At 40.0% G+C, this 27019-nt stretch overlaps 1 protein-coding gene and 1 long non-coding RNA gene across 5 annotated transcripts in view; both read right to left on the minus strand.

Moving 5' to 3' along the window:
- Nucleotides 1-7550: 7550 nt before the first annotated feature.
- On the minus strand, nucleotides 7551-8851 carry LOC110013893 (uncharacterized). Its single transcript, XR_002872025.2, has 2 exons — nucleotides 8410-8851; nucleotides 7551-8319 (listed from the first exon to the last, which is right to left on the minus strand). It is a non-coding gene; the product is annotated as an uncharacterized LOC110013893 (long non-coding RNA).
- A 4154-nt stretch (nucleotides 8852-13005) lies between these two features.
- The window catches only part of sema4f (sema domain, immunoglobulin domain (Ig), transmembrane domain (TM) and short cytoplasmic domain, (semaphorin) 4F), a 60377-nt gene continuing 46363 nt past the window's right edge, over nucleotides 13006-27019 (minus strand). For 3 of the 4 annotated variants that reach the window (XM_023966005.2, XM_023966006.2, XM_078936037.1), the window contains 13 exons: nucleotides 26778-26837; nucleotides 22822-22920; nucleotides 20444-20555; nucleotides 20221-20340; nucleotides 19971-20125; nucleotides 19717-19898; nucleotides 17888-18029; nucleotides 17596-17794; nucleotides 17395-17504; nucleotides 17159-17310; nucleotides 16930-16985; nucleotides 14399-14589; nucleotides 13006-14316 (listed from right to left, as the gene is read on the minus strand). In XM_023966005.2, coding sequence (XP_023821773.1) covers nucleotides 13630-14316; nucleotides 14399-14589; nucleotides 16930-16985; nucleotides 17159-17310; nucleotides 17395-17504; nucleotides 17596-17794; nucleotides 17888-18029; nucleotides 19717-19898; nucleotides 19971-20125; nucleotides 20221-20340; nucleotides 20444-20555; nucleotides 22822-22920; nucleotides 26778-26837 — 2265 coding nt within the window. In that variant the 3' untranslated portion in view covers nucleotides 13006-13629. Of the gene's footprint in view, nucleotides 14317-14398; nucleotides 14590-14620; nucleotides 15337-16929; nucleotides 16986-17158; nucleotides 17311-17394; nucleotides 17505-17595; nucleotides 17795-17887; nucleotides 18030-19716; nucleotides 19899-19970; nucleotides 20126-20220; nucleotides 20341-20443; nucleotides 20556-22821; nucleotides 22921-26777; nucleotides 26838-27019 lie in introns of those variants that run through there. The other variant, XM_023966007.2, reaches the window with a different exon arrangement.

Here is a 27019-nt window from a genome sequence, read left to right on the forward strand (position 1 = left end):
CAGGTGGAGTTGGCAGAAAAGGAGGTGACAGAGATTTGGTAATGGATATCTGAGACCTAATGTTAGAAATTTTGTTAATAAAATGATTTGCAAATTGCTCACAGATTACTGGGGAAGTCTGTAAATTGCTAGTATGTGGGGCTTCACTTAGCTGATTAATGACCTTAAAAAGTACCCTGGGATTATTTCTATTGGTATTAATTAATTGTGAGAAGTAGTCTGATCTTGCCTTTTTCATTTGACGGTTAAAATTATTCATATGGTTTTTCAGGGTTTCTAAGTCCACAGATGATTTAGAAGCTTTCCACTTGCGCTCAGCTCTGCGACAAATTCTTTTCGAGTTGCGAATACTGTCAGTCATCCAAGGCAGATTTTTATTTTGGACTTTTCTCAACCTGAAAGGGGCAATTTGGTCCAGGATGCGTGCAGTTGCTGAGTTAAAATTTGATAAAATACTGTTTGCATCAGAATTTAAAACCAAAGGGGCCGAGAAAATATTTCCAAAATTTGCTGCAGTAGATGAGTTGAAGACACGTGAGTAAATGAAATTATCCTTAGACTCAGGAGGATTACCATTTAGTTCTGGAGAAAATAAAATGCACTTATGGTCAGACATGATAAAATCCATACATGACACATTGGGGACTGGGATCTCACATGTTAAAATAATGTCTAGTGTATGACCTTTGATATGGGTTGATCCAGTGATAGCTCGATCCAGGTTAAAAGAATCAATGATGTTTAAAAATTCCCTTGCTAGTAGATTATCTGGGCAGCACACATGGATGTTGAAATCTCCAGCAATAATAACTTTATCATGTGTTGGCATAACCAGGGAGAGAAGTTCAGCAAACTCCTCAATAAAACCAGAGGTTGATTTGGGGCGCCTATAAATAAGAATACATAAAACTTTACTCAAACCAGTTATATAAAAATATAAAGACTCAAAAGATTTAAAATCACCAAAAGTGGCTGAAGTGCAGTTAAAATTATTGTTGTATAGAATGGCAAGTCCCCCAACCCTCCCTGAGGGTCTTGGTTTGGTAAAGAAGGAGAAATTGGGCGGGGAGGATTCTATTAGGGGAACACAGTCTCCATCCCTAAGCCAGGATTCTGTTAGCATTAGAAAATCTAATTTATTGCTAGTAATGAAGTCCTGGCAAGTAAACGATTTGTTAGCCAGGGATCTAATGTTCAGAAGTCCAAAGTTTGTCAGATATGACGCAGGGTTTGACGAAGGATTAATAGTGATCATGTTATGAGGATTTCTAGACCTCCTATATTTAAGAGGATAATGGTTCTTTAGCTGGTTGTAAGATGAATTGAGTGGATGAATCCTCTTATTATATAAGACAGTTATATTACAAATGGGTTTAGATTGTGCTGAACAATTGTATACTAACAAAGGGGATTTTCTTTGGGAAATAAATGCGCAACAGTTGGGATTCTGTGAGGATCAAGGATATGACATTTTGCTGCTTTCACAGCCTTGCAAAATAATGTGATTCTGTCAAAAGAGAAACCAATACCATCTCTTTTTTTTTTTCAAACAACAAAAACATCACAAACCCCCAAACTAGTGATGAATAAGGTCATGCAGAGTTGTTCTTCTGTAATGGCCACATTAGCTATAGCTTGATTCTCATTACTGGAAGCTTTATTAGTTGGCCTTAAAGAAATTTTAACTTATAACCAGTTTAACTGGTTAAAACGCAAGATGTACTTATGTGTAACACCATTTAGGGTGCTGTCCAAAGTAGGTCAAAACAATGCCAAATTGTGGACACTTTTTGTTTAAATATAATAAACAGTGACGCGTCGTTTACCTTATATTGTCTCCTTACCTTCTGGGAGACCATTTTGTCAATTCTGATGCTGACTGAAAAAAAGCGACTGGGTGAAAATTTAACAAGAGTACAGACATTTTTCGACTCATTTTCACATATCGCTAAGAAAACAAAATGAAAAGCTTTTTTTATGTAATTATTTTTGGGTATAAGTTCTTGTTAATCAATAATTTTAGTCAACCCAATTTCAAACAATTTCAAATAAACATATATCAATTTATTAAACTAAATTAACTCTAAAGAAAAAGATAAAAATGAAAGATCAATCTTTATATGACTTTCACAATAGCACAGCCAAGCTGTTCAATGGTTTAAGGCCAGATTTTAGCTGCACCAAAATGAACATTAATATTGGATCCTTTTTTTTTGTTTTGTTTTTCAACAGCGAACTCTGTTCTGCGTCTTGATTGTTTGAGCACAAGCAGATCTTCCTTTTTTTTTTTATCCAATGCTGCCTTTTTTCTATGAAGGCTTGAACTTTTAGACTTTAAACAGGAAATAAAAGTGTGAAAATTTCCATGTCTGTCTGAGCAAAGTGTCTAAAGTGTGTTGTTAGGGGTTTTACAGCCCTAAAACATCTATAATCTTGCTTTGTAGATTTCACCTATGGCTGGATATTTTTTTAAGAACATAATCTCCATAGGGAAAACAATGTATACCTATAACCCTTGTGCTATCCTATGGGGTCAAGATGACCATTGACGTGTTCTCCCTAACATGACAAAGGTGGATAAAGGTGGAAGATTTCACTTAATCCATGGACACCAGTGAAGATCACAAATCATTGAAGAAAAAAGTTCAACGCACTGCCTTGTGGGGTCTAGATGACCCAACTCCCAATGTTAAAGTGCCTAGGATTGCACAAGGGTTAAGCTATGGATAGCTACCAAATTGGCGAACTGATTAGGTTCCAGTCTCTTTCCTTTTTAAACTGCCCTCAATAAGGAAGTCATGGTGCAGTCTGAATCCACAAAGTGTCAGAGCTGCTAAATCTCAGTGCAGACATTTCCTTTCACACACAAGCCAGTGGCTGTGAGGCATCAGCTTTACAAAAAAAAGCACAGTTACTTTTAGATCTGAACCACTGACTGTATTAAAGATCTGGATTGAGCAATCCCGCCCTGCTCCCATTCCAAACAAGAAGAGAATCCAAATTCCATTAAGACTTCTTCTGAGAATTAAGCAGCTATATTATTTCTCAGAATAACCATTCTTAGTCTGCTACCTTTTTTAAAACATGTTCCTGCTAATCCTAATTTTTTTGTGATTTTTTTTCTTTACTGCAAGTGATTCAAATTATGAACTGACCAATCAGATGCCTGAGTAAAAGCATGTGATGTCTGCTAGCTCCCACCACAAATATTTGATTAATGGATATTTCCAAGCCTGCTTTCAGTGGAAGGGATTTGGAATTTGCCTTACAAATGTTGATTCAGACCAATCAATGTTGTCCTGACGTCCGTTTCGTGGAAGAATGGTGACTGAATTTGCTTCTTTTCGCTGAAGCTGAAAGTACAGCATTTTCTATAGGCGATGTCCCACTTGCTCAGTCCAGTTCTCATACACAATGATCTAAACACAAAGGCACCATAAAACAGTAAGACAGTTTTCTGCGTGTGTGTCGCTGGCACATTATCCCAATGTTATCTATAGACATTTAGTCATTCAGTCATTGTCATTGTGTGAGCAGGTGGGACAGAGAGTAGCTGCATGATTGGGTGTTTTTTGCATGTTTGCTGTGTTTTTAAACCCTTTGCATGCCGCATGTGGACACGCCCCTTAATTGGACTCACCTGCTCTTGTTTGAGAGACTATAGGAGTGGAGCAGAAAATGGGGGTCCTTCTCTGGAACGATCAGTGATTAATGTCATAACCTTATTCTGAATCACGGATGGATGTTTACTAGGACCTACAAAGACTTACCTTTATCTGGTGAGGAGCTGGCTGAAAATGTAGGTGTGGATGCCCTGGAGCACATCTGTCAAACTCAAGGCCCGGGGGCCAAATGTGAGAGCATAAAAGTTTTTCATTTCTTATAATAAAAAATAAAAATTGTTGTGTATTTATTCATATCTAGGGGGGAATTGGACTTGAAATATCAGATTGGGCAACTATACATTAGGACTTAAACACTGTCCACATAACCTAACCTGACAGAATCAAATTTAAGAGGATTTATGCTAAAGTAACAAGCAAACATATATTTTCTATGCAACTGTAATTGTCACTTTAAAAAGTTAGAATAAATAAATAATTTAGTTATTTAACATTAAGTAGTAGTTACATTTATTTTTCATTACATTCAGTTACATGTATAAGTTATATGTGGCCCTTTGAGGACAGCCACTATGCTGATGTGGTCCTCAGTGAAAATGAGTTTGACACCCCTGCCCTGCAGGAATGAATTGACATCAAATATTAGCATGACGCATTTTCTTACTCTACTTTTACTGCTAATTATGTATTAGCGCTTTGTGACTCATTTGTTTGCTGTTTTATGAACAGGTCTGTTTCCTAGCATTGCTGCAAGGACATGACTCACTCTTTAACTGTTGGAGCGAATAAAATACAAGGAATCAGTTTGTTTTGTTTGGAGTCTGACTGACAGACTGTCAGTGCTCTGGGTGCAGCTCAGTGCAGCTCTTGAGGATGGCTACCTGCCAGCTCCCAGAGCTTGTGAGAGAAGACAGCGCACTAAGCACTGAGTATTGGCTGTATATGAGAACTGAATTAAGTGAACCTGACAACAGCCATAGAAAATGGCTTACTTCTGGCTCCAACCAAATAGTCAATTCAGTCGGCACTCTTTCGCGATGCGGACGTCGCCATGTTGGAACCCAGACATCAGTTAGCACCGATTTATCCAAATCAGTCTGGTCAACATTTCTAAGGCAATCACTTTTGCCAATCAGAAATCAGCTTGTTAGGCCACACCCCTACCACTTGAAAGCAGGCTCAGGAGAATCTGTCGAATATTTTGAACATTCAACGTGAGACCACATTCTGTATCTTTACAGAGGCATCTCATAGGTCAGTTTATAACATTGCAATAAAGAAAAGTATTTTTTTTATTGGATTATCAAGAACATGTTAAAAAATGTAGCAGAGCAAGAATGATTTTTTTTGACAAAAAGAATGATGTTTATTCATAAAAGTCTATGGGATTTGGCCTTCTTGGAGCCGGCAGGTACTTCCTGTTTGGAACACGAGGGGGGAGGGTTTACTCAGTCACATTGACAACATGTCTAGTTCTCCATCCATAACTGGATGGAGAACTAGACTTCTGGCTCCCAACGTCGATTGATTTTATTTGATTGACAGACTTCGGACCAATCACTGCTTACTGAGGACGTCTGACTCCAACATGGCAGTGTCCATAACGTGAAAAAATGGCAACTGAATTGACTTCATTTCATTGGAGATTAAAGGGAGATGTCTTCTTTGAGTGATGTCACACTAACTCAGTCCAGTTCTCATACATTCAACATGCAGAGATGTGAACACAAAACTAAAAACTAGCTCACTTCAACCAGCACCCAACCTGCGATAGACCTGCGATGATGATTCCTCTCCCCCTTCATGGTCATAATTCCAGTTGGAAACAAAAAGACGACACTACAGCAACTTAATTGCCCTTCAAGACAGTGAGGAAATTGTGAAAAATGTTGATAATTTTTGTAATGTTTTAAAGGTCAGGAGCAGCATTTGTGTTTTTGGCCAATGCTGTGATTCAGGGGAGGAAGTTGTGAACAAAAAAAATGAAAGCTTTTACCAAGATTTTATCTAAAACAACAACTACGCACTCAAACGATCCGTATCAGTTGAGTGTACTAATCCACCTGACTTGATTTCTTGCGTGTAATAGAGATCTTCTGTAACAAAGACGGTGAAAGAGAGCTGTTCTTATTTCCATAGGAACTCTTTTATTACTTTCAGTATGACAAGAGTCATGCCTGTGGAAAATGTTGAATGTGCTGTTTTGCCAAGCCTCATGTGTCAGTCATATGATAGGGCTTACTGTAGTTCCACCTCAGCAAAGAAAAAGACTGATGGCCCTGTGCTCTCTACCTTGTTGACTTTAACAGGGTGGTGGTTATGAAACACCACTTCTATTTTTGTGTTACCTTTTTAATTGCTGCACTTTTGAAGCCCATGGGGGGGAAAAAAACAGAATCTGCAGCATCGATCTTATTGTTTAGGACAAGCTGTTATGACGGCTGATTTAGGACGGCTATTATGATTACTAGCTTTTCTATTTGGTTTGTTTCTTCTGTTTTAACCCTTGTGCTATCTTAGATGACCCCACCCTTATATTGACGTGTTCTCCCTACCATAACAAAGGTGGATAAAGGTGAAGATGATTTCATGGAATCCATGGACAACAGTGAAGATCACAAATCTTGAAGAAAAAAGGTTCAGCTAGTGGGTCTAGATGACCCAACTCCCAATGTTAAAGTGCCTATGATAGCAAAAGGGTTACAACAGAAAAAAAAACGTGTGTGATCATTTGTTTTTCCTTCTTATAATGTGTTCACTGCAATGTATTAACAAACCCAGACCTCTCCGGTGGCCCAGAAGGGTCACAACACCACACATTAAATTACCACACGACACATGTACTCACAACACAACACATTAACTCACAAAGCCCGCCCCGCCTCTTAGAAATTGTGTTCTTTAACCCTTGTGCTATCCTAGGAATTTTAACATTGGGAGTTGGGTCATCTAGACCCACTAGACAGTGCGCTGAACCTTTTTTCTTCAATGATTTGTGATCTTCACTGGTGTCCATGGATTCCATGAAATCTATCCACCTTTATCACGGTAGGGAGAACATGTCAAAGTAAAGGTGGGGTCATCTAAGATAGGACAAGGGTTAAAGCTTGATACCGCTGCCTCGTGTGGGAGGAGCTACCAGCTAAAGTAATCGTCTGATCGCTACATGGAGCGGTGTCTGTGTACATCAATGCATGGTAGACACGGAGAATGTGGAGAGATCGGGTTTATTAATTTGAAGAGTTCTGCATGGTAATCATGTTTCCATGTTTGAGATCATAAAATCATCCCAGAGTGAGTCTCTGCTTCAACTCCCGCAGTGAAAGCTGCGTCTGAATCTGACGCCCGTGTTTCCATCTCTGATAGAGTTTGAAGCCAAAGCCCCTCCCTCTGTAAGTTAATGTGTTGTGTGTTAAGTTAATGTGTTGTGACCTTTCTGGGCCACCGTACAGACCTTTTCAGAATTAACATCAACTGAGGTACACTTTAAACTTTGAAATGTATTGGTTTAACTTGAAAAGCTACTCCTGCCATCAAAAAACATGCTTCATAGGTTAAGTAGTGACTCTAAATTGCCCCTAGGTGTGTGCGTGTGTGACCCTGCATCAGACTAGCAACCTGGCGGGGTGCCCCGCCTTTACCCAACTGTAGCTGGGTTGGCGTCAGCCATTTTTGTCATCTTGAAAGGGATGGATTCTGGATGCTCGAGTCAGAAGATCTTTTTTTTAATATATTTTGGCTTTTGCGTTTTCACGTTTTCTTTTGACAATGGTCTCTTTACTTGTTTGTACTGTTGCCAAGTTATAAACAGCCACACCTTTAATGTACTTTTTGTAATTACTTAAGATTTACAAAGCATTTTTTTATAAATTGGAGCATATCCATCTGGAAAAGGGAATATTAGAGAAATGATTCTTAAAAAGGCACTTTCACTGATTGAAAACCGGAAGTTTATTCTGAAAAGAAGGTTTTAAAGATGCTGAACGAAAGTAACAAGATCAATAATTGTGTATCGGTCAAAGGTTTACAGGTCTCAACCAGACGTAAAAATACATATGTGGCAGCACGAGAAAACGGGTTGACAACGCCACCTGGGGCTGCTGAGCCCCAGGAAAAGATTTTAAAGTAAGGCAGGTGCAGGTCCTGCTCTCAACCAAGGCAGAGGCTGTGGTTTTGTTTTAAAATATAATTTAGAATTCAGTTAAAAAACAATGTTAAGGAACCTTTTAGTAAAACAATCCTTGATAAAAGTCAGTTAAAAATGTTCTGGAGGAGGAGCTTACCGAGGTGGCTAAAAACACCATAAAAACAATGCAAACACCCTTTTGTGAATCACTGCACACGTGATGGAAACCACACAGCACACTGGGTCCCACCACCAGACACAGCAGTCCACCACCTCGGCCTCCTACCTCCTGAAACAAGAATAAAATTGGCAATATCAATAAAAGACACACAATTAAAAATAAAGATTAAAAAGATGATTAGTGTTCCGGGGCGCTGGTAAGCCGCCCAACCACCGCCGATCAGCTGGTGGGAGCCGTCCACAGTCCGGTGAGATGCCGCAGCAACGAGGTCTCCGTGAGCTGGGCGTTCGCTCCAACCGGTTCCGTCGTGGCGGGGGTGGGACCCGGACAGAGAAATCACCGCAAAAACGATAAAAGCAAAGCAGCAGCAGCGGGCTCCACCAATCACCCTGTGGAGGCAAACCAGAAAACGGGCAGCAGGGCATTACCTCTGCAACCAGAGGACATGCAGGGCGAAGAGGCACACATCGCACACATACCAGTCAGTGGGGGATATCACCAGGAACCGGAGCGATGCGCTCCGTTCCCATTTCGCCTCCACCCCAGTCACAAGCCCACCGGCTGTACGACCTGGAGTGGTGACATCCACGGCACTGCACTTCCAGGTGCAGGAACCCAGGGAGACAGTCTCAGGCAGGAATGAGCAGAAGCCAGCTCCGTCCCGCTATATAGGTGGCCTGGTGCTAATTAGCAGCACCAGGACTGGAGTGCCTACACCTGGGAGCCCAATTAACTCATCCTGCTACACATACATAATAAAAATGCATATTTTAGTAAACCTGGGTTGATAAAATCGATCAATAATTCTGAATCAATCCAAGCTTAATGAATCAATATTCGATCCATAGAGTAGAGATCGATTTTTTATGCCTTTCCTTTACAATGACCAAATGCAAAACAGTTTTGTAATATGAGCCAGTTTAAAGCCTGTCCGATGTTAATGATCTGCACATTTTTGCTGGAGCTTTTCCTTTTGACAAACCATGTAACACTGTATTGTTAACAATCTCATTAGTTTATTATTTTACTAATAGGTTTTACAGTATGTGAGCTGTATCAGATTAATATGAATATCTTGAAAAAATGTATATAGATTATTAATGTATTCTTTACAAATATGCCTAACTGTGTAAATTCAAAATTGAATCAAATCAAGTCAAGTGCATCAAAAGAACTGAAAAAATCAAACAGATTCTGGAAAATTAATGGTAAAACCCCACCCTACACTCTGATGACTGAGACTGTCAGCAGTCTCAGTGATTTAAGAATTTGCGGTAAAGGAAAAAGCCAGTTCCTCTTAAAAAGAATGACTGGAATTTCTCGTCCAACGTAAGAACTAAGCTTTAACAGATATGTTCTAAATTTAGTAAAAACAACAACCAGCATGGTTGTAGAGCAGACAGTGATGTGCAAAGGATTTAGGGTTTGACATGAATCTAGGAGCTCGGGGGTGAAGTATCCAGAGTGTTTAGAAACTAAAGTGAAGCATGTTGCAATGCCATGCTCTATTGGCAAACACATATCACATATTTACTCTTGCTTAAAGAATATATTTGCTTATGGCTGAAAGAAAACAGAACCTGATCTGACCTCAGATAGCTCAAACCCATTCCAACATCCTTAGTGAAAATCCTGTTTACGTCTCTGTTTAACCCTTTGACGCCTGAGCTCCAGTGTTGGCATTCTTTTGTCTATAGAACTCTTCAACCAGTTACGCAATATACTGTAATATATATAAACCAGCGTATTCTGTTGCAGTGAAGAGCGTTGTTTTTGGTTGCGTCAATGAAGCATTGCATATCGGTGCAAAGCCGATATGGCATCAAAATCAGCGGATTCACGATAATCGTGTGAATGGTTGAGGAGTTATGGAAGAGTGTGTGTTATTTAGGTCGGTGACATCTCTGGTGTTAAAGGATTAGTAGCAGAGCAAACAAGCTCCAAGTATTTGGCAGATACCCAAAACACAAACTTAGCAATGAATTGCTGAATTAAACTGAACAAGTTCACTTCAGGACAGGTACACTTCCTTAATCTTTCAATGATCCTCTTAAAACAACATTATAGGCGTCCTTTCTTTTGCACGGCGCAGCTGACAGCCTTTCATCTTGTCTTCTCTTGAATATTCTTAATCATAGCTTACATCAGTACACAGACAGCATCCACAGTTCAACTGTAAGAATAACCAAAAAGTCAAATTTTAAAGAAATAGAAAAGTTCCAGCTTTTGAAAAGAAACAAATGAAAGTTATTTAATCTATCTGGAACCAAAACTCCCAACTCTAAAGCTATCAATCAACCTAATTAAGATTGGACATGAGTGATTTATCAACCTGCGGGGAGGAAAACCGGCTTCTTATTATATAAAAAAAATGAAGGAAGTTAATTTTCGAATTCTCTAAGAAAAGAAGAAAGAAGTCGTCTTCATTTTTGCCAGCTTCAGCATGTTGAGAATCAAAGTGTCTTCTGGTTTAAAGGGAAAGGTCACATTACGCAATGCTGAAAATAAACAGCACTTTCTTTCCTCAATCTCGCTTTTAGAACCTTATTGGTTAAGGCACATTTAATCTATTTTTTTTCTTATTGTGAATGCAACTTGTATATGAGATACAGCTGCGGTGCTCAACATTGTGATAATTAAATAAAAGGAATTTTACAATTTTATTGAAATTAAAGGCCTATTAATATTCAGGTAGAGGTTTTTGCAAGTCATACTCTTTAAAAAAAAAAAAAAGTGTTTCAGTATAACATTGGGATATATAATGTATTGTACCAGGTCACGAATCATATCACCAGATTCTTGCGGATACACACCCCTAGTGACAGTAGACACAGAAGACACCTGTCTCAACCCTGTTTGATTGTTGTTCCATTTAGGGGTGTGGCTCGTTAACTCAACACTGATAAAGATCTGGTGTAACCCTTGTGCTATCCTAGGCACTTTAACGTTGGAAGTGGGGTCATCTAGACCCACTAGACAGTGCACTGAACCTTTTTTCTTCAATGATTTGTGATCTTCACTGGTGTCCATGGAATACATGAAATCTTTCCACCTTTATCCACCTTTGTCATGGTGGGGAGAACACGTCAATGTAAGGGTGGGGTCATCTAAGATAGTACAAGGGTTAAACAACACAGACTGACATTTTTTTCCACTTTCCTTTTGTTCCAGTTGATCTACTTACCCTTAGCTTAAGATTTTACTCTACAACATATAAGATGTTTCATCTAAGGCTGATTAAATAGTTATCCTGTCAGCCTTGCATTATAATTTGTGATATAATGTGGCCAACATAAGACAAAAGTACACAGAGGTGTGGGGCACGCATGTTCTCCCTGTGCATGCGTGGGTTTTCTCCAGGGACTCCAGCTTCCTCCCACCGTCCAAACACATGCTTCATTGGTTGATTGGTTACTTTAACCCTTGTGCTATCTTAGATGATTCCACCCTTACATTGACGTGTTCTCCCTCCCATGACAAAGGTGGATAAGGGTGGAGAGGATCTCATGTAATCCATGGACACCAGTGAAGATCAAAAATCATTGAAGAGAAAAGGTTCAGCACACTGTCTTGTGGGGTCCAGATGACCTCACTCCCAATGTTAAAGTGCCTAGGATAGCACAAGGGTCCTCCACCATCAAAACAATGCCACAAGAACATGTTAAAAAACCCCATATTAATTGGAGTGGGTCTTTAAAGACATTTATTTTGTTTTTATAAGAGATCTGTTTTCCCCTAAAGACTGTTTTAGCACTGAAGCAGGTAATATAATGCTGGAGTTTGAGTTTTCAAAAGTTAAGTCAGTGAAAGTAAAAGGCAGGCTGCGTGGTAGTGTAGTGGTTTGCACTCTCACCTCTCAACAGGAAGGCCCTGGTTCAGATCTAGCTGGTACCTTACTGTGGGGAGTTTATATGTTCTCCTTGTGCATGCGTGTTTTCTCTCCTCTCGCTCCCTGGCTTCCTCCCACAGTCCAAAAATGTGCTTCATAGGTTTCTCCTGTGTTTTTGTGTGACCTTTTGATGGACTAGCGATTCCTCAAGGGTGTTCCCCATTTATGCTCAACAGTAGCTGGGATAGGCTCCAGCTACCTGGTGACCAGAACAAAGTGGGTTTAGAAAAATGAATGGACTCTTCACAGTTTTTTTTATGGGTCATTTTTTTTATCTTCAGCAGGTATGGTGGACTTTTAAACATTATTTCTTGCTGGCTGGCAAGAAAACAGGGTTTGTTTCCCAGGGGACATGATGAGCTTAACCCTTGTGCTATCCTAGGCACTTTAATGTTGGGAGTTGGGTCATCTAAACCCACAAGACAGTGAGCTGAACCTTTTTTCTTCAATGATTTGTGATCATAACTGGTGTCCATAGATTACATGAAATCTATCCACCTTTATCCACCTTTGTCATGGTAAGAATAACACTTCAATGTAAGGGTGGGAGTCATAGGATAGCACAAGGGGTAGAGTTTCTCAGTATAGCAGCTCCAAACCATCACACTACCACCATGCCATACTTGACAGTTACTGTACTGTTCTTTATGAAAATGCGTTTTGACTCCAGATATAAAATCAGCCACATTTTATCAAATCTTTTACCTCTTTGGAATAAAAAACTATTTCCTTGAAGTCTTGGAAAAGTCATAAAATCTCCCTTCCACTGAAATATGCACAGATTGAATGTTATTTTAGATTATTAACCCTTGTGCTATCCTATGACCCCACACAACTTTGACGTGTTCTCCCTACCATGACAAAGGTGGATAAAGGTGGAAAGATTTCATGTAATCCATGGACACCAGTGAAGATCACAAATCATTGAAGAAAAAAGGTTCAGAGCACTGTATATTGGGTCTAGATGACCCAACTCCCAATGTTTAAGTGCCTAGGATAGCACAAGGGTTACAATATTAACGATTCAAAATGTATTTTTAAAATGTAAAACGTAAATTCCTGATCATAGTGTTTTCTTAACCTAAAACATGATACTGAAATAATATTTTTGCCTTCCCCTGCGGATGCAGATCTATTGATAGTATAATTCACTTCAAAGTCTGCTTCATTCATTCACGAAACAACAGATGTTCAGCTTTTTATTACAAAACAGAAATACATTGATGTTGAAATCCATGTAGAAACTGAGGTGATGATGGCTTTGAGTCGGCAAAAGGTCCATGTACCAACATGACTAACGTTTGCTCATCAACATATAGCTTCCTGCATCATTACAATCCCTCACTTGTGATAGATGATCTATCAGACGGAGAACTGTTGCCACGTGAACCGGGAATATCCAGACTTTGATGTCCTTTGGCGCCTTTGGATTCATGGAGGTTTTGGTTCTCGGTAACCTAGAGAGAGGAAAAAATGCTGGGGGGAAAAAGTGCGCTTTTCTTTTGGAGATCCATTGTGAGATGTGAATGAGATATCCCACCATGACATTTAAGGACAAATATGGCTTTTTCATGTCTGCAGGGGGACATTCCATCAGCTTCCAGTCCAGCTCGTTTTTACTTTTTTACCGGATGTCTTACACGTCTGCTCAGCTGCAGCTCTCATCCTGAGGCTCATCCACATGTTTCCTCGTACACAGAAGCTCCCCCGTGCTTAGGGTAATTCCTTGGAGCTTCAACTCAAAGGGATCACTTTTCGTCCCGGTGGCGTTCAGTTTATTTGGCTTCATCAAGAAGTTTGAGTCTTTGTCTCATATTGAACTTTCTTCACACGGAGCCAGCGGTGCGCTTGATCTAAACATGGGAAAACTGGCGAGCTCTTCTTCTAGTCCTTTAAGTCCTTCGTTTGAGCCGTCCCCCAGCCCCCCCACCATCCCATACCCCTCCCCCGACTCCATCTCTCCTCCCCCGGGCGACGCCCGCTCCACCGTCCTTCGACCCACAACGTTTCCCACTAACATTTCGGAGGCGAGCTTCAGCTCCCCGCTGCTGGAGTTGCCGTTGATTCCATTGCTGGGTTTGCTGTTGCTCAGGCTGCTGCTGTGGGGCCCGCCGTTGCCCTGATTGCTCAGAAGAGTGCTGGTGGTGGTGGTGGAAGTGGTCGTCCCATTCTGTTTTTCCATCTGGAACACCTTAGAGAACAAGCTGGTGCTGCTGGGGGACTGCGGGCTGACAAAGGAGGCCGTAAAGTCCCGCCCCTTGTCAGATGACAGTGAAGTATCTGGTGCTTGATGCTGGCCAAATTTTTCCCTCCGGTTCACAAAGTACATTATAATCACAGCGCAGAGTGAACCCAAAAAGAAGAAGAGGATGTAGACGGCGATGATGTGTCGACTTCCTGCCGGCGATTTGGATCCCCCAACAGTTGGGCCCTCTAGTGACAGATGATAAGTTGCTCGAAGACAAGTGGTGGGGTCTCTGACTGATGGTCCTCCTTCCTGGAAGAGAGAATGATAGGGTCAACATTTGGTCTCTGGATAAAGACAATTTCCTATTCACGTTAGTTTCTATTTTAAGCACCTGGCACGAGCAAACGTAATTTCCAAGGCTGTCCTCAGTCACCGTCACGTCCAAGTCAGTGTGGTGCTGCCTGGTGAGTCTGTGGGGAGGGTGCTGCCAGCTGCAGGGTCTAGGAGAGAGCTGGACACAGGGCAGTAAGAGGCGCTGACCCAGAGACACCCGCATTTCCTGGATGATCGGACTGCAGCGTCCTGAAGGAGGGAGGGGGACAACAGGAGTGAAAGGGGGCCCACAAATAACCAGAAACTCTATGGTTTAGTGCATTGACTGTATATGAAAACTGAACCGAGTGTTCCCTCCCCCTTCACAGTTCAAACAGGAAGTACCCGCTGGTTCCAAAAAGCCAAAATCGCATAGACTTCTACAGAGAAATAAACAGCTATCACTCAGTCATTATATATTGCTCAGAATAACCGTTTTGATCTGATATTTTTTAATTATAAACCGGGTAGTCTCACATAGAACATTCAAAATATTTAATCGACAGATTCTTCACTTTCAAGTGAAGCTCCTTATTGGTGAGAATGGTTGCCATAGAAATGATGACTCCGATCAATGCATACTGCATCACCATCCTTTCATGTTTTTTCAGGCAGAAAGCCACAGTGACAGAGTAATAAACCCAAGCGTGGCTCTGGAGCCTCAATTTGACATAGAGCAGTGCTCCTATAGAGCAGTGGCCCTGTAGAGCAGTGGTCCTGTAGAGCAGTGGTCCTGTAGAGCAGTGGCCCTGTAGAGCAGTGGTCCTGTAGAGCAGTGGTCCTGTAGAGCAGTGGCCCTGTAGAGCAGTGGTCCTGTAGAGCAGTGGTCCTGTAGAGCAGTGGCCCTGTAGAGCAGTGGTCCTGTAGAGCAGTGGTCCTGTAGAGCAGTGGCCCTGTAGAGCAGTGGTCCTGTAGAGCAGTGGCCCTGTAGAGCAGTGGCCCTGTAGAGCAGTGGCCCTGTAGAGCAGTGGCCCCCAAACCTTTTTAAGGGGTCGGTTTATTGTCACATACTTTTTACGAGCCTGTCCTTACGGAGCCAAAGTTTGCGTTTCAGATTTGTTTTTGCTTGCGGTTTCTAAAAAAAAACGATTTGTCAGGTTAAAATGCTACAACAAGAAATTTTGTTTGAAATAAATCTTTAAAGGTTAGTGTATTTTTTCTGGTTTTTGTTTTGCACATGAGGATTCGGTAAACGAAAATTGTTCGTTTGTAGAAGTCGTTTCTGAATTGAAAAACATTCAATAAAACCAACATTAACGTTTTCTTTCATAGAAAGCCATAATAACATTGAGAACTCAACCCAAACCCTGATCATCTTTCAGGGCAAAAAGACTTTTCCTATTTTGTTTTTTCATAAATTGTGATTTATTTTGTCTTCATTTTTATCACAGAAACATTTTTTGTGCTGACATTTCTGCCTGCCTAATTCCCCCTTAATCTTCCTTTTACAAATTTCCTCAGATGAGAAACATCTTCAGCAGGTCAGAAACCTTATTTAATTGAATCTTCATTATCTGTCAAATGTTTGTGGCTGCTTTAAACTTTGACTTTGTGATGAAGACGTCAGTGCATGGAAACCACCCACAATAAATCCCTATGTCAAGGAAGCCTGCTGGTTTTGTCTGTGTTTAAGACTCTTGAAGACCCTTATTTGGTTTCCTCACTGACTCTTTTCTCCCCAAAGAAACTTTCCAAATACATTTTATTGTTTGGTTATTATTGGCTTTTTAAGCTTTTGGTTACTAACTTAGCGATCAGAGCAGTTGCTTAAAGTCAAGTGACGCGTCAAGGCAGACAGATGTGGTGAATAGAATCTGTTTTTGTTTTTTGTTTTTCAATAGAAAACTTTCTTCGGCATTAGAAAATAAACAAAAGTTGACGTATGCATTCTGTGGCCTGGTACCAAATGGCCCACGGACCGGTATCACTTCGCATCCCGGGAGTTGGGGACTACTGCTTTAGCCCTTGTACTATCCTATGGGGTCCAGATGACCCCACCCTTACATTGACGTGTTCTCCCTACCATGACAAAGGTGGATAAAGGTGGAAAGATTTCATGTAATCCATGGACACCAGTGAAGATCACAAATCATTGAAGAAAAAAGGTTCAGTGCACTGTCTAGTGGGTCTAGATGACCCAACTCCCAATGTTAAAGTGCCCAGGATAGCACAAGGGTTAAATAGCTCTTCAAAAAAAATAAACCCAGGTTATTCTTTCAACGTCATCCATGTCTTCTGAATCTCAGCAATGAGACTGTAAAAATATAGGTACTCTGTAGCTCCTTAAATTACCTTTAGTGTAAACATAACATATTACCACTGAGTCTATTGTGTCTATTATATTTATCCTACAGCATTTGGTTCTGAATAGCATTCTAAGAAAACGCTTCCCAAGGACCTGAATCTGCTTTCTGGGGTCCAGATGACCCCACAAGACTGCAACATTTACGTGCCTCCAAGGCATGTTTACGTTGGGAGTGGGGTCATCTGGACCCTACAAGAGAGAACAAGGGTTAGAGGCAATGTCTCAGTGTAAGAAAATGAACCTACCATCAAGTGAACCACACTTTTTCAGGGCGGCATCCACCACATCACCAGGACCGGGACTGAAAACACATAAATGGTCACACACGGTTTGTTACTACGTTTCCTAAGAGAACTTTTTATTCTGCATCGATAACAGTTTAGGTCAATTAGGTAAAAAAAAAAGATTTTCTAGCAAAATCAATTTTTTGTTTTGGTTCTGTATTTGGTCTTTCGGATCATAAATAAAACTCACTCTTTCTCTGAGAGACTGCAGGCTTCTTCCTCGTTGCTCCACACACAGCCCAGTCCTCTGGCTCTGGCGCAAACAGTACAGCTGCTAAACAGAGCACAGCCCTCAGCCTGGATGCGGGCCAGAGATAGAGGACTTCCAACCAGAGCCCAGCCCTAAAAAACAAAGAATAAACAAAAATAAAGTTTTTTTTTATGTATATAAGCATGACTTAGTTACACAGAAGCCTTATGCTCTACCTGATACAACAATATGTTGTTAACAGCCTCATTAGACGGGAAGACGGGGCTCTCCTGCAGTAATGTGGTGTTTTGTCCCACCACTGCCACCTTGTGGATCTCTCCACGGTCTACACAAGTATGAAGCCACATTTAAATACATTTAATGATTATAAAGGAATAATTTTGAGTCTTCAGACGCACTATAGTCTCTTTCATCACCTGTTCCAAGATGCAGCACTGCTCCACGGCCCGTCAGGGTCACGGCCAGCTTGGTGTACCCGATTCCCCTCCGCACCAGTACAGGCGCTGCAGTGACACTGTTCTCCATCAGAGGGTGGTCCCTTACGAACGTCAGCACTTTGTCAGGGAGTTTCAAGGAAGACTCAAACCCTTCAGCCTTTAGAGCACTGTTTAAACACTAAACAGGACACCAAACAGACGATTAGTGGAATTCTGGGAAAGAACAAAAAGACAAAAAACAGCACCTCCAGTGATTGGGACAATTGAGTACCTGGCCAGGCCTTGGTGTAGGAGGGGGTTCTGGGTTCATCCAGTTGTCGCAGTTTTTCTTCAGCTCTTTAAAAGAACCGTCCATAACTTTGTTGATATCCGTCAGGCTGAAAATGCACACGGCTGACACGTCTTCTGGCTCCCTGCAGTGAAAAATGAAAGGATGGCTTAGATTATAGAGAATTTTCAGTGAATTTCTTTATGATATAGGCCTTTCTTTGTAGAGAAATTTACTGGAAATTTACTTTTAAAAAAAAGAAAAAAAAATTGTTTTGGTGAGTCAGCTAAAGCTCAGGTGTAAGGCAACACTTCAACCGTGTGTTTAGAATCTATGATTAAGCCATTTCTGACCCGTTTGGAGGGTTAAAAAGAGTCTCCTGAGGTCAACTTATGTCTTAATCACAATTGCCCTAATGGGGAAACCCAGGCAGGAGAAAAACGGGCAAACCTGTACAGGTGGTCCGCAGGACATTTCAGTGAGCCTGTTCATACGCAGGGCGTGCTGCAGGGACCGGGTTGTAGTGAACACTTAAATAAGTAGATGAGATGCAGGCATGGCATATGAATTTTTCAACTCCTTCTGAAAGCTGCGCTCCGCACGCCCTGCATATGCCTCACACAGTCAGAAAGGCGCCAGTGCACACACCTCCATAATAGGGGTGCAGCAGATCAGGGCTCCTCCGTGATGCGTACAGATCAGTAACCTGGGTTCGGAACAAGCATGTACCGCGGAGCACAACTCCCCCTCCCCGCTAGCATGCCCACCGATGCATCATGTAAATCACTCGTTTACCTTTTCTGATCGACTGTAATGACGATGGCTTGGTGCGTTCACACAAGTTAGAGGCGGGACACTTGGTCAAGAGCGTGTTCGTAAACCTGACGCTCCCGCCGCTACAGTCAAGACATTTTTTAACCAGACCTCATCACTAATCATGGAAGACTCGGATGATGTATTTGTTTATGTTGAAGAGCTCTAGGAAGACATCGGTAAGCTGTCCAGTAAACCCAAAAATGTTCAGTGGCTGTACGGGTTCAAGTGAATGAAGAACGTGTCACAAATGAACCACGTTAAAACCACGGAAGAAGTATGAAAATAGCACATAAGGAACACGCAAATCCATGTAAAACATGAACCATGGGTGATTATTGCACTGTTTGTATGCAGTTCGTTAGGTATTCATGCGTAATATTGACACACAGTACAGACCAAAAGTTAGGACACACCTTACCATTCAAATGAATGGGAAGGTGTGTCCTAACTTTTGGTCTGTACTGTGTTTTTGGCCTGTACTGTATGTGTACTGCATACTCGATATAAAAGTTATACATCGCTGGTACATGCGTGACAAGGCCGATAGACATATGTGGAATGGTCGTGGAAAGCTACAGATTTGTGTATGCATCTTGCAAAAATGAAGAACAATTGTGCAAGATGTATATAATAATTGTGCATAAACTACATAGAATATACGTAAATACATGAATTATATAAATATGTTTATGTTTATATAATACACATAAACTGCGTAATTCTCGACCAACACAAAAGTTGTGAACAGCTCAAAATCAAATTTACATAAAGACCCACTAAAAGAATCCGCGCACATCAATGAATGACGAATACAAGAAACACTCAAGAATTATGCATTTCATTTATGAATCACGAAAAATGTGATGTACGGCCTTTCGGATTTAGCTAGCTGTATGTGCCATCACAAAAGTTTCTTTCGTAGCCTATTCACTTTTTTAAAAAATTCCAATATTCCTTAATATTTTGGTCCCATGCCTGTTCATAGGAATGATCGTGCAGTGCGCTTTTCAGCTCACCACTGGGAGCTGAAGAGTCCGTAGAAATGGGTGCTGCTGGGGTCGCCCGCAGAGTGTTGGACGGTGAAAACGTCCTTTAGGACGTTGAAGCGCCGATCGCTGCTTTTGTCCTCACACACCAGCTGTGCCTTCAGAAAAGTGGTCCAACGTCGCTGCAGAGTCTTCATCCCTCCTACGTCAGACTGAAAGGACCAACGATCCTGAGGTGAGGTCAGTTCAGCTTAGACGCATTCACACCTGGCTTAGGAGGTTACCTTGCAAACCCGAGCCACCCTGGGCACTTTGACTTTGGTGTATAGCTCATACTCTTTGGCCATCTCCGTGAAGAAAAAGTAGATTTTGTCATCGTCTCCGGTCGGATTGGCGTCGGCAGACGCTTCTATGAAGGCTGAGCTGACAAACTCTGGGTCTAATGAACACACACAAACACCAACCATGCTTGTTTTTGAGGGGGAAGCGTGACACGGGCAGAAAGTGAGCCAGAAGGGTAAACAAGCATGTCACCGTTAAGCCAGTTGATGGATCGCTCCGTTCGGATGCGTTCCTGCTCTGGGCCTGTTGCTCGGGAGATGTCAAAGAGCGTTCCCAGGAAGTTGCTGGTGGCTGCTGTGTACAAAATACCACCTGAAAAGCAGAAAGAAAAAGGGGGCGGCGTTATATCTAAAACTTGTAACAAACATCGGATGCTGTGAAACCCTCGGTTAGTTTATAATGGAGAGGATCTTACTAGCCATAACGGCCGTATAATGCTGAGCGGGCTCAAAGGGGCACTTCCCTTTCCCCGTCTCCGTTTTGATCCCTCCATCTTCAGTTTTCTCCAGAGTGAAGGAGGATTGCTCCTGCAGAGGGACAGAAAATAAAAGATCAAGTTAAAGTGAACATAATAGGAACGGAAGGAAATAAAGAAAAAAACTTAAAAAAGTTAAGAGATGTAAGAGATTAAGTTGGAACCAAAATTTGTTTGTAAATTTAAAAATAGTCTTAGTTATGATTGCTTAAGGCCGTATGACACAGCGACTACTTTTGCACATTTTCCACGTAATTAATTTCGGTCTTTTGTGATACATGCGTAATATACAGTACGTGTTTCTTGCGTTCGTCATTCATCGATGCTGTCGAGGGTTTCAGCCAACATGTCTTTATGTGAACTCAGTTTTGAGTCAAAATTTTTGGTCGGTTGAGAATTACACACTTTATGTGAATTTTACGTAGTTTATATGAAATTATTACGTAAATCTTACAGAATTATGTTATTTTTGCGAGATGCAAACCCAAATTTCTGGCTGTCCCCGACCGTTCTCCGTGTGTCTAACAGACTTTTCACGCATGTACCACTGATGTATAACTTTTCTATCATGTTTACGGCGCACATATCATGTTAAAATTACGTAAATTGACACATTAATGAATTGCATACAAACAGCATTATAAACACGCTTGGTTCATGTTCTACGTTGATTTATTCGTTCTTCTTCTGTGGTGTTAATATGGTTCATTCATGATATATCTGTGAAAATTTCACATAAAGACCAACTTTTAAAAATTTTCCACGTATATTCAGGTATGACCAATTTTCATGCAATATGTGCAAAATGTACGTAATGGCTTCATGACACGGCCTTTAGCTGAAAGTCGCACACTGAGTACGCAAAAGGGAAAATAGCAAACTATGCAATATTTTCTGAATTATTGCGCATTTTTTTAACTATATATGCTCAATATTTGTTGTATATTTGATCTACACTTTGGTAACTGGGGTGTCAACATAGAAAATCTGATAAATGTTCAACAGGAAAGAGCTTTGGGATGTATGAGTCACAGTCAACATAGATCTCCCTCAGATTCTTCATATAATTTGGGGAATTGAAATTCTTTGATTTACTTGTATTAGTTAGTTGAAAAATATTCATAAAAAAAACAACAAAATGTTAAAAATATTTAGAAAATATTTGCAAAAACGTAACTCCACCTTAAAAAAAACCTGCTTTAAATGAAAATACTTAGTGATGATGGAAAGTGTTGCATTTATGGAACAATCAAGAAAATGAATTTAAAGAATCAACTGCAGAAAAAAATGTATTTCAAACCTAAGCTACTAAATACACGTGAAACTTGTGATTCAACTAATAATAAGTCACAATTTTTAAAATATTGAATTAGGTGTCAATATTGTAATAATTGCACATTGATGCCATTAAATCAGAATTAGAGTGCTAAAGTTTTCTTCTGTTAAAAAGCGAACAAATCTTATCAAATGCTTTCTCCTCTGATCTTTCATGTTCATTTTTTTGTGTAAATAACATACATGTTCTCTTAAATTCAGAATAAAATAAACTACTTTCCTATACAATGAATAAAAATGCATTAAAACATTTAAAAATAGCACAATTAGGTTGCAATTTGATTTCAATTAAATCAAAGTTTTGCAATATATCATGTATATAATATATAATTATATAGAATATATATATATTATAATTCATCAAATACATTAAAAACAAACTAAAACGATATATGCACAAAGCAAAAAAAATTGAATTTTATAAGCATAGAAAATGCAAATAATATTAACTAAAAAAAGGAAACCTATTAAAAATATTAAATAAAATCTTGAAAATATATTAAAAATTAAGATAAAACAAATTGCAAGTTAAAACAATTAAAAAATAAAGTAAATTGCAACCATTGAAAATGTTATTAAATATTAAAGAAAATAAGAAAAGGAAAAAAAAGTACTTGAAAAGTGATCTTTTCTATCATTCATCGTCACTTTAACAATCAAAGTTTATTTTCAAAGCACTTTTTTTACACAAAGAATTTCAAAGTACCTTAGGTCAAAAACTACAGTGAGGGCCAAAAGTAGAGATTTACATAAATATATCAGAAATTGGAAAAGTTTGTGCTTAAGGGTTTATAACAGCAATTTGCATTTATTAATTTCGGTGTCATTCTCAAAACGTTTGGCCGTGACTGTATATAAAACAGGAAACAAGAAATACTTTAAAGGACAAAGTAAAAGCCTGCTGAAATAAACGGACATTCACCTGCAGGTGCATACAATGACGTTTTCTTTACTTCTACCATGACTGTAACAAACATACTGACCAGGAAAGCACAGTGGGGGTCAAAGGCGTAGGTGCCGCACACATAGATGCGACCATCTCCTAAGAACTCCAACAGACGGATGTAGTTGTTGCAATCCACCTGAAGGGGGAGACAGAGTCAAAGAAATGTTCAAGCGTCTCCACTTTTTTTTTTTTGTAATGAATACTGTGTTCAACCCCCATTTAAACAAAAGAGAAATCAACAAAAATAAAAAATAAAAAGTCAGGTTATTTGCTTTTGTGTTCAAGAATCAGAGTAAGTGGGAAGAGTGGGAACAGCAACGCGACATTTGAGATTCCCACTGCTACCAACCTCACTTACACAATCACAGGTGAAAGCTGAGACGAGTAAAGCATCAAAGCATGTGTGTTCCTTTCATTATATATAATCACCCAGAGGACATGCTTCTGTCCCTGAGGACGTCTTTCCTCCTCCCTGCCATGCACTTGGTCCATCGGTGATCGTTGTGGAAAAACAGCCACATTTCCTCTAACTAGTTACCAGAAAAGCATGACGCAGGTTTTTAGTTTTTTTCTTTATTAAAGCCCGGACTAGTTAGCAATGTCTTCCAAACTGCCAAAGCTCCAGCCCTGAGTCATCCTTTCCTTCAGGGATATGATTATATCTTTATTTTAGATCATGTTACCTGATTAAACCCACCCTGGCAGAGCGACACACAGCATCACTGTGCAGCACGGTGCAGCTGAGGCACACAGAGGAGGAGAGGACCAGGGCTCAGGCTGCCAGCACAGCTTGGATTAGATATTTCATCGTTGTTGGGTTTTTTTTTGCAATGAGTCTATTAAAAGTCTGAGGCCGCATCTCTGACTTCTGTGTGCATCAGGAATTGATTTAGTCATTCCGCTACAGAGCAACATTCATGTGCTAAATGAAATGTAAATGAGGCAGCCGCCTCTCTGTTTGCTGGATAATGAAGCCACACAAACCAGTAAATGAAAGTTGGTACTTTTCAGCGAAAACATCTTTTTTTATTTTTTTATCACTTCAGCTCCCATATTTTTGTGTGATGAGCAAAAACCAGCTGGTAAAAGTGACGCAGACTTACTGATTTTTCTATATGAACTCAGATTCTGATCATCTGTTGATCTACTGTAAAAGCCTTCACAGTGGTCTAATAATTATAATTATAACGTTTATAGCCAAAGCTAAAAAAAACCTGTAATTTTCTAGGACACAGTTTCTGCAGAGCAGCAGTAGTTCATTAGAAATTCTCCTAGGAGTTGTGAGCAGGTCTGTTGGCGTGGAGAAACCCCGGCCCCCATAACTGAGAGCTCTGTTCTCCCACTAGCTTAAGCCCCTCACAACCCAGACCTAACATTACCAGTGCAACAACAATGGGAGCTATCCAGCTGTAGAGTTTTAAACCAGATGAAACCAAAGACATACATGGATCGAGTCGTCTACAAGTGGACGCATCAGAATAGGGCGGAGCAGGAATTTTGCAACCCCTCCCTGCATATTTTCTATGTCACAAATACAATCATTTTTCTGTCTGCTCCTGATTCACAATGATATACTCACAAATACAATTTTAAGCTCAATTTTTTTCACATATAAGAGTATCTATCATCAGAAAAATGATACAAAAACATGTTAAAACACCATTTTTTATTGAAGTGGATCTTTACCATAAAACCTTTTTTCATGCACTTATCAAGAATTTAAGGAGGAATTAAACAAAAACAAAAAAAAATGGCTGGAAGGGAACAAATATAAATGATAAATGTTGGAATATTTTAGTGCTAACGGCATTAGCTTAGCAGGCTAAAGGCACAAGTTAACAACGCCTATGTCTACACCAATTTTTATATTTCGACATCCTAATTTCTGAAGTAACCTTTTTTCCCCCCGCATTTGCAGTTATGTGAATTATTTAATAAAAACCTAAAAAAAAAAAACTTGTGTTTCCCAGTTTCAAAAACAAATAAGAAAACTAGTAAAAGGACCCTACCAAAAGTTTTTTTTTCTATAATCTGAACTGTTTTTACGTGTAAAATTCCCTCTCTTCCTCTAGTAAAATATATTCATTTTAACTCTAAAATGTATATTTTTGCATGTTTTATCATTTTATTTTGTGTTTTCCAGTCACCTAGCTTTATTCTAGTTTGGTTTGACCTTCATCTTCTTTTTATTTGAAGCAGATTGCAAGGAAAATGATCAAGAAATCTCTGTAGGATGACTCCGGAAAAGACAAAAAGTGTTAACCGTAAGTAGTTAGGATGCAAACTCAAGCCGTGAGCCTTTTCTATGGTGTCCCTGGAAGGCTACAGTACATTTGTGACCTGATAGACCCTCTCAGACTCCTGCTGTTCTAGCATCACAAACCCACACAATCACACTGGCGCTCGTCCCAGAACTTCTCATCAGATGTCCAACGGTACAACAAGGTTAGAAAACACAGTCATCTGTTCAATAGAAATAACACCAAACAGTCTGGGTACAGAACACTACTGTAAAGATACTTGGATAAAATCAGTTACTTTAAAAATCTGTTTTATTTTGGGGTTTGTTTGTTTTTTATATGGAAGAATTAGTTCTACATGACTTAGTACAGTTGTTGCTGAGGAACCCACAGTAGTCTCGCACTATTTCCTCTCTGCCAACTTCCACCCAGAATCCATCCAATGTGGGTCCTTACCCCCACTGGACCCAGAGAAGACCTGGACTGAGATTAAAGCGACAAATATTTGATTCTTTAAAAAAAAAAAGTGACGTCTTCCAAAAAAGACCATTTTCACTCAGCTAGGTCTTACTGGAGGGCTAACAGGTCTTTTTAACGGGCAAACAAAGAATGAAAGAGAGACACCTGAACCTATTAGGACTAATATCTGTTCTGATTATTATAAACTTTTTTTTAAAAATCCCAAATGGTTCAATATTGTTAATTAATAATAATTCACCGCCAACCCAAATCCCAGCCTTGACGGCCAACGTCTTGCTGGTTTTCCAGAAATCCCACATTATATTCTGCTGATACCTGGTTCAGGTGTGTTCAGCCAATGAGGAGCTTCAATGGCAGATTGGTTGGAAAACATGTGAGACACTGGCCCTTGAGGTCTGGATTTGGGCACCCCTTACACAATTAAACAATTCCAACAGATTCTGAAAGCGGAGAAACCCGAGAATCCTCCGTACACACCTGACATGTGATGCATGTTTAAGAACTCACTGAACGCTCTTAAACGTTCTTTTAGCACACACTGTTGCTAATTGATATTAGCGCATGTGCCTAAGAGTATTGGTTTAAATTTTGTGAATCTTATTCCAGGCCTTTTCTTTTAAAGCTCTATTCCAATTTAATAATGAAGAACTGCTGTAACATAATTCCATCTGGGCAGAAACCATGATTATTAAAATTCCTCCATGATCAATTTTCAAACAGTTGGTACTTTGAAAAGGACGATACCCATACATCCCACCCAATTCCGAGTCCCTGATTTGTAAAAGTTCAATTCGTTTAACTTTTGCATTTTAAAATTGGAGCCCGAAAACGGACTTGAAAACTTGCGAACTTCAAGCTTCGCTTGAATGCAGGTTTTGAACACGGAAGCCCAAAAAGCACAAATACGTGTATTAAAGTAATGGGAGTGGCAACTTCAACGTGTTTTAATGCCTGGTGTGGAGATAGCACTAGAATGACTTTAATTGCGCTAATGATCAAAAAGTTGGAGTAATTCAAAGAGCGTGTCATTTCCTGTTGCTGGGGACAGCTCCAGTGTCGCCGGTGACACCTAAATAACACACGCTCTTTGACATACCGCAACTCTTCGACTGTTTACAAAATTAACGCAAAGCAGCTAATTCTGACCTATCACTACCACAAACTGTTACATAACTACACAAAGCCACTTTTCTCAGAATCAACTGATTTACATTGATGAACAAGCACTGTACAACTATAAATTGAACACACTCACACAAAAACAGATTCTCACCTCTGTTTTTCCTTTAGCCACACATGATTTCCTCTTGTCTTCTGGCACATCCCAAACAATCTGGAGAGACAGTGAGACAACAAACAGACCTGGATAAGTCGCTTCTAATTTTGGTGTTATAGCACCTTCTATCAAAGTTAATCATTTTCACACTACAATCCATTTTTCCACAGCTTTTTAAGCTCTAGAGAGGTTCTTAATTAGATCAAACATATTTTCTAGGCACTCAGTGGGATATCGAG

The sequence above is a fragment of the Oryzias latipes genome, chromosome 18 (genome assembly GCF_053564925.1).
Source record: "Oryzias latipes strain Hd-rR chromosome 18, Olatipes_Hd-rR_3.1".
Lineage (NCBI taxonomy): Eukaryota > Metazoa > Chordata > Actinopteri > Beloniformes > Adrianichthyidae > Oryzias > Oryzias latipes.